This window comes from Myotis yumanensis, unplaced genomic scaffold, assembly GCF_028538775.1.
Source record: "Myotis yumanensis isolate MYYU_CA2020_CCGP unplaced genomic scaffold, mMyoYum1.0.hap1 SCAF_12, whole genome shotgun sequence".
Classification (NCBI taxonomy): domain Eukaryota; kingdom Metazoa; phylum Chordata; class Mammalia; order Chiroptera; family Vespertilionidae; genus Myotis; species Myotis yumanensis.
Window position 1 is genome coordinate 3,370,613 of NW_027223763.1, and position 14,930 is coordinate 3,385,542.

General features: G+C 61.0%; 2 protein-coding genes across 4 annotated transcripts in view; one reads left to right on the forward strand and one right to left on the reverse strand.

The window, feature by feature from the left end:
- The window catches only part of RAPGEF1 (Rap guanine nucleotide exchange factor 1), an 87,965-nt gene extending 85,310 nt beyond the window's left edge, over positions 1 to 2,655 (forward strand). For all 3 annotated transcript variants that reach the window (XM_070430403.1, XM_070430404.1, XM_070430405.1), the window contains one exon: positions 199 to 2,655. In XM_070430403.1, the coding sequence (XP_070286504.1) occupies positions 199 to 349 (151 nt within the window). In that variant the 3' untranslated portion in view covers positions 350 to 2,655. The remainder of the gene's footprint in view (positions 1 to 198) is intronic.
- Positions 1,508 to 14,017, reverse strand: PRRT1B (proline rich transmembrane protein 1B). The gene is given in 5 exon segments (XM_070430406.1): positions 1,508 to 7,701; positions 8,554 to 8,697; positions 9,431 to 9,853; positions 9,855 to 9,895; positions 14,008 to 14,017. Coding segments are annotated over 5 exon segments (768 nt in total). The 3' UTR covers positions 1,508 to 7,551.
- Positions 14,018 to 14,930: the final 913 nt, after the last annotated feature.

Sequence of the window (14,930 nt, forward strand, 5' to 3'; positions counted from 1 at the left end):
CCGCTGGGGAGACCTTGCAGGAAGCAGGGCACAGCTTTAGGGTCTAGCATGGGCTCTGTGTGCTGCTGACCTTGTCTGGGGAGCTCGGACCCCCCGTAGGCTGTGGGCAGCAGGGCGCCTGCCACAGCGGTTTGCTGGGTGGTAGGGGGTTGCCGTTGAGAGGTCGTGGGCACTCACTGCTGCCTTTCTCCCCACCAGGCATTACGACATCCGGAGGAACGACGACATCATAAACTTCTTCAACGACTTTAGTGACCACCTGGCTGAGGAGGCCCTATGGGAACTCTCTCTGAAAATCAAACCCAGGAACATAACAAGGAGGAAAACAGACCGGGAGGAGAAGACCTAGGAGCAGCTGCCGTGAGCAAGGAGGATGCTCACAGAGGCTCAGAGTGTGGCTCCGAGACCCGAAGGGACTTTGGACCTGTTGTGTGGCAGCAGCGCTGTTCCGGCCTCCGCCAGGGGGCCAGCTGTGCAGGAGCCCTGAGTGCAGGCAGCTTCCTGCCTCCTTCCTCCCACGAGCGAGCCCACGGCCCGGCGCGGAGCCAGCAGGCAGGTCTCATTGCCGATTGTGAACTGGTGGTTTTCTCATTTGGTTTTGCTTTCACGTCCGTCTCCCCTCCCCGTCCCGCCTGATTCTCCTCCCACCTGGGAGCCGCGGAGTCTGCCCCCTCCCTGACTTCCAGGGTCCGGATCTGCTGAAATGATGAATGAGTGGAGGTTCAAGGACCCTGGGGGGGGGCTGCTCCCCGGTGACCGTGAATGAAGGGACATGTAGCTGGGTGGGCAGAGAGCAGAGCAGGCTTGGGTGGGGCTCCTTTTGCCTTCCAGCCCTGCTTTCTAAGGTGGAGGATGGGCGCCGCTCACCTGGCCCTTTAGGTACGACAGGTGGCCCTAGCACCGCCCTCTGCCTGCGGGCACCGGGCTGCTGGCCGTGCAGTGAGTAGCAGTGGCTGCCCTCTCCCTTTGCCCTTATCTCCCCACCCCGTCACCTGGCACTGAGGGCGCTGGGAAGGGGAGGGTGGAGCAAGAGAGGACCTTACCACCCAAGAAATGCGTTTTAGCTGAGCTGGGTTCGTAGCTCTTGGGTGAGTTAATTCAGAGAGAGGGGAGTAGAAGGGCGTTTCTGTCTAGGTGGAGGCCGCGGGCCCCCTCCTGTAGCTTGCTGTGTGCCTTAAACTCCACCTCCTGCTCCCTCCGGCCCATGGACTCCCCTCCGACCTTGCTCCATCGGGTGGGTGACAAGGACTCCTCACCAGTGTCCCCACCACTGTTGGCTAAACCTCGGAGGGACAGTGTCTCTGAGAGGCCAGGGTCTGGGCTGCCCGGCCACACCCCAGAGCAGGCTCGCTCGCCCGGAAAGCACCTTCGAGAACAGTGCTCTCCGCCCTCCTGTGCAAACCACTCTTGCTGCTGAGGTGACAATCCGAGGCCAGGTCTGCAGGCCGCTCTCAGGTGTCGGCCGGAGCTCCCACGCGCCGTGGGCTCGGACGGGCCTGCCTGTGCACTCTGCTGCGCGTGGTGGAGTGCTCACCTGTCCTGGGGTTGGCACCTGGTCACGCAAACTCCAGGACTAACTGTGCTTAGCCCAGAACAAAGAAAAGGAGAGAGCAACATCCGTTGATTATTTAGATTCTGTTTGTAGAGAAGCCGTGTCACTTTGAGTCCTTCGTGGTTTTGATGAGCTGTTATCAGGAGCAAGGCTGGGCTGGCCTTCCCCTCTCGTTTGTCCGGGTGGAGGGAGAGGCTATGAAGTGTCGGTTACGGTCCCTCTGGCGGTGGTCCTGCCGGCCGCGGCCAGAACACGTCACTTTACTATTTAAGAGTGTGTGTGAGTCACTGTTTACTGGCAGTGCAGCGTGTGGGTGGTTTCTAGGCTGTGCCTCGGTCCTCGGTCCTCGTCTCAGTCTTCCCAGCCACCCACTCTGCCGCTGCTCTGGGCCCTCGGGGCTCCTCGGCGGTGGGAACCGGGGTTACCCTGCATTTGGGGGCACCCCCGGGTCTCCCTCCATAGCACAGGCAAAGACTCGGCCTCAGAAACCCAGCCACTCGCGGACAAGGCGTGTTTGCAGCCTGTCGGTCAGTTCTCAGCCATGAGCTGGTGGGGATGGGGTGGGGGCTCCACTTCCCTCAATTCAGAGGTGGCCCTGCCCCCCCTCCTCCCCAAGCCCAAGGTGGTCCGCACAGAGGGCCAGGCACCAGCGAGCGGCGCCGCGAGCCCGGTGTGAGGACAGCAGGTGCCATGTGTGCGTGAACTGACTGGCCGCGGGCTTCCCCTCCCGTGCCTCATTAAGACGCCCTCTTGGCTCCGGGAGTTACCAAACCCCATGCCAGCACCGCAGCCCTGCCGTGAACTGTCTGTCTTGGGGACAGGGTGTGGGGCTTGATCTTCAGGACAGACAGACAGACAGACATGACCAGGACGGTTGGGTTCCCCGCAGGTGGGTAGAACGAAGGAGAGGGCAGGCTGGCGCCACGTCGGAACTGAACCTGAGAAGCACCTCCCACCACCACCCACCACCCGACCCCAGTGTTACATTGTAATATATATTCCCGACTAACGGCTGATAGGGCAGCTTCCTGCAGACATTTCAAATGTGTAACTTTTATATGAGAGGAAAATAAATACAGGTGACAGCCACCTGTGTGCTACCACGTGTCAAAGTGATGGTTCAGGCGCCTCCTTTTCTGTGGCTCCTCTCGGCCTGGCTGCTGTTGGGGTGGTGTCTCCCACACTAGCTCCTGTCAGAGGCCTGGGCTCCATCTACCGTCAAAGGCCTCAGAAGCCACCTCAGAGGCTCCAGGTCTGTCCATGCACCAGGCCAGGCTTCGGGTGCAGTGGCCATTTGGTGTCCCAGGGGACGAGAAATGGCCCCACTCATTTACACCACCACCCAGGTGTCCACTGGGTGCATCATTCCGGAACCAGTGAGGTCGGGTTTGGGTCCTTTAGTCCTGCGTGCTCAGAACATGCTGGAGGGACATGGCTCCTGGCTAATGGGCTCTGGTCCTGGCTCCGCCGCCCATAAGCCAGTGGCCGTGGGTACGCGTGCCTTCTCTGTTCCCAGCTGCTCAGCTATAAGGGGCCCTCCCAGCTTCCACCGCGTGAGCTCAGCGAGCCGCAGCCTGTAGCAGTGTCTGGTGAGCTGTTGCCACTGGTACGACTCACCCAGCATGAGTGGGCACCACGCACTTTGCAAACAGCTTTACCTCATTTCATCCTCTTCATTTAATGTCACACGAGGGAAATATCACAACCATGGTAAGTGCTACAAAGAAGAGGTACTTGACATTACACAGTTAAATTTGGTTTGAAATCCACTCGGATAGCAGGTCCTGACGGGCGTAACAGGTACTTTATGTCAGACAGACAGGAGCGTCAGTCTCACACGAGCCCCGAGAACAGCAAGGGAAACACTGCTTGCCTCATTTCAGGAGTAGAATACAACCTTGGCGTCCAATCCAGACAAGGACAGCGCGAGAAAATTACAGGCGAATGCTGACGCAGAAGCGCCAGAGTAACCTTAGCCCCAGCCCGGCACTAAAAACCAGTCCTCCCTGACCATGGGACGCATCCGCAATGCAAGGACGGAGTGGCGTTCGTAAGTTGGCCGTGTGCTTGGGCACCCATGTGCCCTCACTAAGGGCCCTGTCATTCATCCCAGCCCCGGGCCTGCTGGCTGCTGTTGGCGGTTCTGCAGAAGTGGATGGGTGTCCCCTCGAAAAGTTACAAATGGAACTGCCTTTGACCCACCGATCCCGCCTGGGTAAATATTTGAAGAAACCCCGAACACTGTCCGCTGCAGCATTATTTACAACAGCCAGGGTCTAAACCCACTGCCCATCAAAGGACGAGCGGGTAACAGCCCTGGTGCGTGTATAGAATGGCATGTACCACTCAGCCCCCGAGAGAATGCAGTCTTCCCACTGTGGCAGCATGCCGGGGCCTAGAGGGTGTGGTGCCGAGTGAAGGAAGCCAGAGAGACAAATGCCATGTGATCTCACTGATGCTCAGAGTCTAAAGAACAAAAGGAAGAGTGGATGTGCCTCTCCCGGCCGTGCAGACTCCAGGGGTTGACACGCAGAGTCCCACGTGAAGGAGCCCAGACTGGGCCACCCCACCACCCACACCGGACTTCGCGTGAATGAGAAGGGAACTGTGCCGGCTGAGCTACCGCCAGAGCTTACAAATTTTCACAGCGCGGCCCTGCCGCCCCTGAATGCGATGAGCAGATGAAAGGAAGGACACTCAGAACCACCTCCATGGCCAGACTAAAAAAAGGGCACCAGCTTGAGCAGGGACGTCACACAGAGACTCCGAAGAGCTGGTAACAGGCTCCACGTCGTCAGTCATCGGAGCCACGCTGAGCCGCCACCACAGCCTCAACCCCGGAACTGCTGAACCGCACGCCACGGCAACACCAGGGTGGAGAGCGCGAGCGACTGGAAGGCCCTCCATGGTGGGTGGGAGCGCAGCCTCTCCCTGGGCTGAGGTGATAGCGCCACGGCTTCCTCGGGAAGCTTCCTCAGCACTCGGCAAGCACCACGGTGCCACCCCAGCTGGCCGCAGACATTCCACCCCGAAGCCAGCGTTCTCTCTCGCTGCACACGTTCCATTTGCCCAGCCGCTCCCTCCGGGGCGCGTCAACACAGTCACTCACGACGCCGGCCGTCTCCACACTGGCCCTGAGCCTCCGGCAGACAGTCTCCTCCACCACGGGGAGCCCTAAAACTGGGCCTGCTGAGGCCAAAGGCAGCGCATTTTCTTCATTTTTAATCACACGACGTATGAATCCCATCGTCAGGTTCAGCCATGCGTGGCGCCCCCGCTCCTGGTCCCCGGTCAGCCACTGCCAGCAGTTTGCAACTTCCTTTCAGACACTGTCCTTTGCACATGCGCGAATGTAAGTCTACGGCACATACCTTATCGACAGGCAGACACCACGGTGTACTTCCCACCACAGGGAGGCGGCAGCCTTCCTGATCTGTCCCCAACCTGGCCAGGACCTGTCTGCTTCTGTGGGACCGGATCTCTCGACCCCTCCCTCTGTGGCTTTCCAGATTCCCAGGGCCTCCCCAGCTCCCTGGTTACAGGGCACCCTCCCGGGCTCTCCTGTGTGTGGGACTCCTAGGCTCTTGGCTCTGTAATCCAGCTGCAGTTCACTTTTCCATACAATTTGAGAAGAATTTTTTCCAACCACATAGCCAACTGCTTATTCTGAGTTGTCCTTGACCCACTCAGTTAAAAGGCCGTTTTGATCGGGTAGTAACTCCCCACACACACTGGGGACGCTTTCTGGATGTTCTGTTGGCCGTGCTGTCTTAGGAATTGTAGCTCTATGATAAGCTGTAATAGCCAGGGACAACAGTCCCCTCATTCAGTTCTCTAAACAATTGTAAGTTTTTACACATTTCCTTTCTATTTTTAAAAACTTGTTATAGTTTTAAAACAAGAAAAACGGTTTTCTTGTTGGGATTTCATTAAATCTCTAAGAATGCTACATATTCTTATACATCTTCCTAGCCAGATATTTTGTTCAATTTTATATATATAGGGTGTCCCCCCAAAATGTAGATACACACTTTGAATAATTATAAAGGCAGTTTATTAAAATACATTTCATTTTCAAAACTGTTAAAGTGTATATGCATTTGGGGGGGACCTGCTGTATATATAAAGTTATATATATAATTAAAAATTATTTTCTTCACTTGGGCCCAAATCATTCTTGTCAAAGTTACTTCTAGATTTTACTGTTTTATCACTACTGTGAGTGGAATTTTTCAAAATTTTTTCCATTTTAACTGATTATTGCTAATGACTATCACATTTATTTTGTATCCAACTATTTTACTGAGTTATTCTAATTTTTTCTTTGATTCTTGGATATTACAGCTAGAAAATCATTTTGTCTCTTTGGACAGACAGACTGCAAGTTTCATACTACAAATTTCACTTTGTTGTTTTTTACATTAGCTAGAACCTTAACACAGTGTTGAATAATAGAGACGCTCCGGGCCTCCATGGATTGCTCCTGCAGAATGGTTTCTAATGGTTTTAATCCCCATTTAATGTGCCGTTTCCAGTCGGCTCCTTAGCTTCTGCTTCACTGGGAGCTCATCAGAGATTCGGACTCCCCGCTCCCACGCCCTGACTCCGAGCCTGCCCTCTGCAAGGTGCCCGCGCTTCGTACCCGCAGAGCTGGGCACGGTCCTGGGACTTCTTTCCTTGGAGTTTACTTAGTTCAGTACGAACAGCTGTTGCTGTGGGTTCTGCAAGTCCTCTGCGCTGTTCCTTCTCCTCTTCTGGGCCGTTTGCATGAGGGTGACTGACATGCCGACTGGCCCAGCCCCCAGCCAGCTGTGCGCATCGCCGACGCCCTGGCCCAAGGCTCCCAGCATCTCCAGGGCTGAGTCAGGTGTCTGCCTCCGCCCGGTGCCAGGAGCCAGGAGCCAGGAGCCAGGGCTGCGGGCAGCACCCAGAGGTGTAGAAAGCAGGCGATTGAACACGAGCTGCCAGTCTTCTCTGGCCCAGCGGGGCCTCCCTCCTCTCCGTGCAGATGGTTTGTCATCTTGAGTCACAGGCCCCTTGAGAATCTGGTGGAAGCTCTGGGCCCTTGCAGGAGCGTGCCCATCAGTGAGCGGCCTCCCATCTGCTGAGCGGGAGGTGCCCGGCTGCCCTGCTACTCACGGTGAGACCCTCAGGCCCTGCCCTCCCCTCCCCTCGGGCTGTGGAAGACCCTATGGAACCGCCGTCACCACCGAGAGCACCTGAGCCCGGCACTGTGCTGAGCACCCACGGGAACCCTCCCTGGTCTGCCCAGGGGTCCAGGGCAGGCCATGCCACGACCCCTTACAGAGGAGGGAAGCCCACTCCCTTGAGCAGCAAGGAGCTCTGAAGGCCAGGACTGGACCAGCCAAGGAAGTTACTGTAGGTCACAGTGCCCCCTTCTAGTGAGTCAAAGGGGGAGGTATGGGGGCCCAGCTGTTGCCCCCACTTTGCAGATGAGGAAACAGACACATGGCTTTGGTTTCTGGACACAGCGGGTGAGAGGCAGGGCCCTGACCAACCAGCCAGGAGCTACGGAGGGAGGAGGCCACGCCCACCAGCCCCATGGGAACCCACAGCTGTGCCCTGCGACCTGACCAACCCAGCAAGGAGGCCAGGAGTGCAGTGCCCCTCCCCCACCCCGATGGCGCTGAGGACACAGACTTCTGGTCCCTCTGATGGTCTCCTGGGGGTAAGGTGAAGGCAGGGGCCTTGGGCCCGGCCAGCAGTCCCAGGAAGACCTCAGGAGGAGGCACCAAAGAAATGGGGCTCCCGGGGCCCCCATTCCTCAGCTGGGCCTGGGCCCTGAGACCACTGCAGATTAGGACACTGCCCCTCAGGGCTGAGGCAGCCACTGGTGTGCTGAGTGCGCCAATCCCTCCCGCTCCTGCCCCCGGGTCCCCTCTGTAGGCAACAGATGGCCCCAGCAGGGATCACAGTCCACAGGATTCTGGCAGGGTGGGTGTCCGGGCATCCTGACGTCCCCGAAGCAGCCCCCAGCCTCATGGGAGGTAGAGGGCCACCAGCACGTAGATGACCCAGCTGGTGGACACGAAGACCCCGAAGAGCAGGCTGAACAGCACGAGGGAGCGGGCCTTGCGGGAGGCCTCTTCCGCCTGGGCCAGGTCTCCCCGGCTCAGGGCCGAGCGGGTCTGCAAGCAGACAGAGTGAGGATGAGCCCACCGCGCCCCCACCTCCCATGCAGCACTGTCGGGCCAGGCCCCAGTGTAGACTGGGAAACGGCACCCTGAGAAGTTTGGGGCCTGCCCAGGAGCAATCGGGTGATGGCTGGCACCTCATGGGCGGGGCACAATCCACACCCTCGCCCTGGTCTCCTACATCTTCCAACAACCCCAGATGCTGGTGTCTCTGTTGCCCCCACTTTGAGATGAGGAAACAGGTTCAGAGAAGTTAAGGGACTGTCCTAGGGTCACACAGCTGGTGGCGGAGCCAGAATTCACAGACACCTCTGAGCTGTCCTGAGAGCTGCCTTCTCCCCACAGGCCTGGCTTACGGTGGGGGAGCTGGGGGGGGGGGGGGGGGGGGTTCAGGGCGTGGTCAGCTCAGCCTCGGGCAGAGACCCCAGAGGCTCACCCACTCTGTCAGAACACCCCCATTGGCATGATTGGGTCCCCAGAGCCTGACCCTGTGCAGGGCAGTGGTTGGGGGGTAGGGGGTGAACAGATGGAGACAGAGATGGTGGGGGCAGCTGGGTGGTAAGAGGAATGAGTGGGTGGAGGGGTGCACACAGCCCCCTGGGATGGCAGCTCCTTGGGCCTGGGCAGCCACTCACGCTTCATCGTGAGCCGTGGGAGCCCAGCCCCCAAGCAGACCTTGAGTGTGGGCGGGGCCAAGGGAAGGAGGTGTCCATCCGCGGGGACAAGGGCCAGAGACACTGCACCGATTCCCAGTTCCCGCCCCCTCCTGAGAGGGACACGCCAGATGCCCAGCTCCTAGGGGAGAGGCCGGGTGCCTGCTGGGAGGTGCACCAGGGCCGCCCCTACCTCGTGGGAGTAGACGATGGCGAGGAGCCCAGTGAGCAGGCAGCAGAAGAGGGTCACCAGCACCGACTCCATCATGTAGTCCTTGGGCAGCGGCCTGTGCTCCACCGTGGCGGGCGCGGGCACGCCGGCCAGGGGGCTGTTGTACTGCGGGGCAGAGGCCACAGGCGTGAGGGAGCGCCCAGAGCCGGAGTGCGGACCAGCCCCACCCGGTGAGGCTGCGGGTCACCCAGGGCAGGTCACGCTCCAGGAGCCCTTGCTCAGTCCAGGGTCCAGCCACACTGTACCCACGTCCTCATGGGCCCCCCCTCCCCGCCCCCCGGGACTGCTCCGCCGTCCTAAGGCAGCGGGTTTTGTTTTACTCTAAAGATCTAATCAGATCATCTCCCTTCCAGAGGCCCTGGGCCCTCACGATGGGTCCCTCTCCCAGTCCCCCCGTCCCCCCGTCCCCTCCCGAGCTGAAGGAACCACCGCCATGCCCAAGCCCAAGCGCAGGCGTGGCTGCCTCCTGCCTGTGCTGCGCACTCTGGCCAGAGCGCCCTTCTGTTCCCGCCTAACTCTCCTATTCACCCCTCAGAACCCAGCTCAAATGCCCCCACTTCTGGGACGCCTCCTGGGCTCCCCCACTGGGCAGCTGAGGTAGCCCTTTCCTGCCCCTCCTCTGGGCACCAGGACCTGACTTCAATGTCTGTGAGCCCAACCTCTCGGGGGGGGTGTAAGGGATGAGGGGGGGGGGTAAGGGGTGAGCGGAGGGTAAGGGGTGAGGGGGGGGTGAGGGGGGTGAGGGGGTAAGGGGTGAGTGGAGGGATAAGGGTGACGGGGGTAAGGGGGCAGGGAGCGGGCATCAAGCAGGGTGCCCACGGGCTGGGTGCCCACTCACCACGGGGAAGGGTGCGAACAGCTGCGGCGGGGCGGGCGCGGGGTAGAGCGGCGCGGGCGGCGGCGGGTACAGGGCCGGGGCCGCGGGTCCGGGCTGGAAGAGGACCGGCCCCGGCGGGAAGGGCGGGTACAGCAGGTGCACGGCCTTGGGGTCCGGCGGCGCGTAGGGCGGGGGCTCGCCCACGAAGCCGATGTTGGGGATGCCGCCGGCGGCCGCCTTGGGCCCCGGCCTCGCCTCGCCCTCACCCGCGGCCTGGGCCTGGGCAGGGGGCGCCCCGGGGGCGGCGGCCGGGGAGTCGGCCGGGGGGACGGCGGGGACTGGGGTGCTGCCCGCGTCCGCGGCTGCTTCCTCGCCGGGCCCTTCGTCTTCATCCAGGAGCTGCGGGCGGCGCGGGAGCTGCGGGAGCTCGGGTCTGGGGGGGGGCCTCAGGGGCCTCCGGGCCAGCACCCCCTTTGGTGTCCACTCCTGGGAAGACATGGCGGGTTTCAGGAGCCTCAAGAAGCCATGGGCCAGGTGGGACCCTGACCCCCAAGCCCCAAAAAGCCCCTCCGAGAAGAAAGCCACGCACGACCCCTGCCGGAGCCTCTCCAAGCCTTTCCCCAAGAGCACAGACAGGACCGGGACCGGCTCGGAGGGGCAGTGCCTCCGGTGGTCGCCCAGCCCCGCCCCGCCCCGCCCCGCCCTGCCCTGCGCCCTGGGCCAGGCAGCCTCTGCGGCTGGAGGAGGGGACCTGGGCCAGGGCGGCCCTGAGAGGCGTCCTGAGACCCAGCCAGGGGGCGAGGCTCGCAGGTGAGCTGAGCCAATCGGAGTCTTGGCCTGGGAGCTGGGGAAGCTGCTCGGGAGTTGCAGGACCCTGGCTCCCGAGTGACTTCAGAGCCAGGAGGTCACGAGGAGCATTTCCATCAATGGCTGCACCATCGGGACCAAAAGCAGCAGGAAACATGGGCCTCAACACCACGGACCAGACGGACTTACAGACACGGTCCGAACACTCCGTCCAAAACCACCGGACACGCCTGCTTCTGGGAGCATAGGGACCGCTCCCAGCGGAGGGACTGTCAGGCCAAAAGCAAGTCTTAACATTTAGGAAGATGCAAATTATGTCGAGCATCTTTTCCAACCATAATGGTCTCAATTCCGAGAGGAATAAAAACTAGGCAAATCACAGAGCTGTAGATTAAGCAACATGCTTCTGAGAAACCAGGGGGTCAAAAGAGAAATAACATCTTGAGACAAACGGAAATACAACACACCAACACTGACGGGACGAGGCAAAAGCAGCTTTAAGGAGGAGGTGCATAGCGATAAATGCCCACATCAAAAAACAAGAAAAATCTGGTCTGAGCTAGAATGGAGGCAGAGGGCTGGTGGGATGTGGACAAGTGGACGGACTCAGGCATCCGGGGCACCTGGCCTGACACCCAGGGAGGTGAGGAGAGGGAGGGAGTTGTCAGAGGGACAGGGCCAAGCAGACCTCTGTCACCTCCTCCTGGGTCCAGGGCAGGGCTGGGCTGGTGGGTCTGGGGTGAGGGTCTCCTACCATCAGGAGGGGCGCTTGGGGCCAGGCTGCCTGGGCTGCTCCTCCCTCCCCCCCCCCCCCCCCCCCCCCCCCCCCCCCCCCCCGCCACAGGCCTCCTTGGTTGCCTCATCCTTAAAAACAACACCTGGGGGGTTGTGGGGATCAAATGAGTGTAGGCATGCGAAGTGAGCAGGCTCTTGGCTAACACTGGCTACTGCTGTCTGAAAGTTAGGGAGGCGAGAAAATGCAAGGGGGCCTGGTCCGTCTGGGGAAGCTAAGGAGTGGGGGGGGGGGGTGTGGGGGTGTGTGTGTAATGAAAGCTATAAGCAGTGGTGTGTGTGTGTATAATGAAAGCTATAAGGAGTGGGGTGTGTGTGTGTGTGTGTGTGTGTAATGAAAGCTATAAGGAGTGGTGTGTGTGTGTGTAATGAAAGCTATAAGGAGTGGTGTGTGTGTGTGTGTGTGTGTAATGAAAGCTATAAGGAGTGGGTGTGTGTGTGTGTAATGAAAGCTATAAGGAGTGGTGTGTGTGTGTAATGAAAGCTATAAGGAGTGGTGTGTGTGTGTGTGTGTGTGTGTGTAATGAAAGCTATAAGGAGTGGTGTGTGTGTGTGTGTGTGTGTGTGTGTGTGAGATAAAAGCTATAAGGAGTGGTGTGTGTGTGTGTAATGAAAGCTATAAGGAGTGGTGTGTGTGTGTGTGTGTGTGTGTAATGAAAGCTATAAGGAGTGGTGTGTGTGTGTGTGTGTGTGTAATGAAAGCTATAAGGAGTGGTGTGTGTGTGTGTGTGTGTGTGTGTGTAATGAAAGCTATTGGGAAGGGAGTCCACACTTAGAGTAAGAAAGGTTTGTGACTAAGTTTGACCCAGAGCGAGGGGCTCTTTCAGGAGGACCCCTGTGGGGAGTGGGTGGGGGGAGCAGGATTGCTGGTCTCCCGGAGGGTGGGGGTGGCCTGACTATCCCTGCCCCCAGGAACCAGCCACACCCCACCCAGTAGACCTGGTTAGACACTCAGGATCACCAGGGCAGCTCCCAGCCTCACCCACCCAGACAAGGGCTGGAGTTTTCAAATAAGGCACCAGCCCAGCCAGCGTGGCTCAGTGGTTGAGTGTCGACCTATGAACCAGGAGGTCATGGTTTGATTCCCGGTCAAGGGCACAGGCCCAGATTGTGGGCTCGATCCCCAGTAGGGGTTGTGCAGGAGGCAGCCGACCAATGATTCTCTCTCATCATTGATGTTTCTGTCCCTCTTCCTTCCTCCCTGAAATCCATAAAAATATATTTAAAAAATAAAAATAAGCCCTGGCTGGTTTGGCTCAGTGGATGGAGCGTCGGCCTGCAGACTGAAGGGTCCCGGGTTTGATTCCGGTCAAGGGCACATGTCCAGGTTGCGGGTTTGATACCCAGTGGGGGCGTGCGGGAGGCAGCAGACCAATGATTCTCTCATCCTTGATGTTTCTATCTCTCCTTCTCCCTTCCTCTCTGAAATCAATAAAAATGTATATTTTAATAAATAAGTAAATAAATAAATGAATAAGGCACCCCACCTGGCCAGGACCCTGGGGAAAGGAGGAGCGCCGTTTGCTGAGCCAGCGGGTGCCCCTGGCTGAGCTCTGGGCCGGTTCCCACCCCCCCTGCGAGTCAGGCCCCAGCCCCTCTGAACACGCTGCCCAGAGGCCCAGCCAGCACGCAGGTAAACGATGCCAGTTTCCGACTGAGCTCCGGCCGCGGGCCTCCTGTCCTCCTGTGTGAGATGGTGACGATGGTGACAACCGCTGAAGGTGGGTAACAGTGAAAACGAATACAAACAACACTAATAAAATGGTGTCCGCGAGCACAGGACCAGGCTCCCTTCTGAGGGCTCGATCCCCATTTCACAGGTGCGAGAACAGAGGCTCATGGCGCAGGTAACCCGAGCCCCGGCCGGCAGAGCCAGGCCAGACACCGGTCCCCGCGGGACGCGGGCACGGACTCGGGCACGGGACGCCGGCGCCGGCCCTGCCCCAGTTATCGTAACAAAAACCGCAGCTTCCCGGACCCCGCCTGGGCAAATACCTGGCCGATGGCGCGGAGATAGGGCTGCAGAGTAAATAAATGTGCCGGCGGGGCTGCCAGCCGGCCCGGGCTCTCGGGTTCTCGACACTCGAGCCTCCTGGACATTCCAGCGGGGGAGGGGAGGGGGGGAGGAGAGGGGAGAGGAGGGAAGGGGAGGGAAGGGGGAGGGGGAGGGGGAGAGGGGGAGGGGGGGAGGGGAGAGGGGGAGGGGAGGGGAGGGGAGGGGAGGAGAGGGGAGAGGAGGGGAAGGGGAGGGAAGGGGAGGGGGAGGGGGGGAGGGGAGGGGAGGGGGGGGCGTTCCAGGGTCGCGGGCGGGGGGGTGGCGGTCAGAGCGCGCCTTCCGTGCGAGCGGGGGGCGGGAGAAATCCCGGCCCCCCCCCGCCCCCCCAGGATGTGGCCGGAGCGCCAGGCAGGGCTTCGCACCGCCCGCCGCCTCCCCGAGCCCCTCCGGCCGGGACTCCCGGGGCGGGCGCAGCGCACCGAGCTGGGGTCTCGGGTCACCGCGCTCCCAGGCCCGGTTCCGGGGGCCCCGTCGCGGTTCCCTGAACGAGCCTTTCCCCCGCCGCTCGCCGCGGGGTCTCGCCGTCCGTGGGGTCCCTCCCTCCCCCGCCTTCCTGCCCCCCTGGCCAGGGCGCCCTGCCCGCTCTCAGGACGTCGGCCTGGCCAGAGGGGGGCGGCGCGTGGAGGGAGTGGAAAATGCCCCCAAATCGCCGCTCTCGAGTCGCTGCTGCCCGCCCTGGGGGGCCAGGCGGGGCTGCAGGCCCCAGGACCTCGCCAAGGCCGCCCCCCCCCCCCGACGCTCCCCCGGGGGGTCCCGGAGCCGGGGGCCTGGCGCCAACGTCCTGAACTCTCCCCGGCGCCTCCGGCCGCCCCCGCCCCCCATCCCCCCGCCGAGGGGTGTCCCCGGGCAGAGCCGGGAAGGGCCCCTGCCCCTCCGCCCGCCGCGGGGACCCGCGGAGCCCGGGCCGGGGTCGCTCAGCCGCGCCGGGTCCCCGCGTCCTCACCTGCGTCCATGGCGCGGCCGGCGGCGGGGGCGAGCGGGGCGAGCGGGGCGGCGCAGCTCCCGCGCCCGGCGCCTCCCGCCGCCGTCGGACCCGGCTCCGCTTTCGCCGCGGCTCGGGTTTCCTGGTGCCGCCGCGCGACCGGTTAATAATTGACCGCCCGGCTGCGCGGGGTCCCCCCGCGGCTCCCGGCGCCGGCCCAGCCGCGTGCCGTCCACCCGCGGGCGGGGAGGTCGCGGTGGGTTCTCCGCGGCTCTGGGCCGAGTGGGAGGCGGGCGGGGGGGGCGGGGGCGGAGCGACCTGGCGAAGTGGGAGAGCCCAGGGGCGCGGCCTGCAGGTGCTCCCGCGCACGGGCCCCGCCCCGTTGGGTGTATTTTCTGAAAGGTCCGGAGTGGCCCGGGGTCGCGCACCTATGACCTGACGCCATGATGTCTCCGGAATGATTTGATTCCCGGCACCTGGGTGCAGGTGGGCTGAGGCCGAGAAAGGCATCAGCGAGGAGAGCAGGGAGAGAGGTTTTCTTTCATTTCTGCCGGCTGCAGGCCGCTCTGCTGAGTAAGGGTCTGTCTGTCCTGGTTCCCCCATGCCCGGCGTCCTCGGTTAGCTGAGCTGCGCTCAAGGCTGCAAGCTCCCTGCCAGATGCCTGCTAAGCACGGTGTCTTCTCTGCCCCGTTTTATTCTCTTTAACCCTTTCGCTTTCCCCCAATTCCGACTAACGACAGTAGAAGGAACGAGGGAAACAGAACGTCACCATTAGAGCAGCGCGGTGACCACGGCCACAGGCAGGACCCACCAGCGGAAGCTACACTTGGTGGGTATTTGAAAGCGGTTTGAACAGAAACAGAACTTATCTGCACAACGGACCTCCTCACAGGACTTAGGAAAACCAGCAAGTCTGCGTGTGGAGCCGCACGACAGGTCACCAC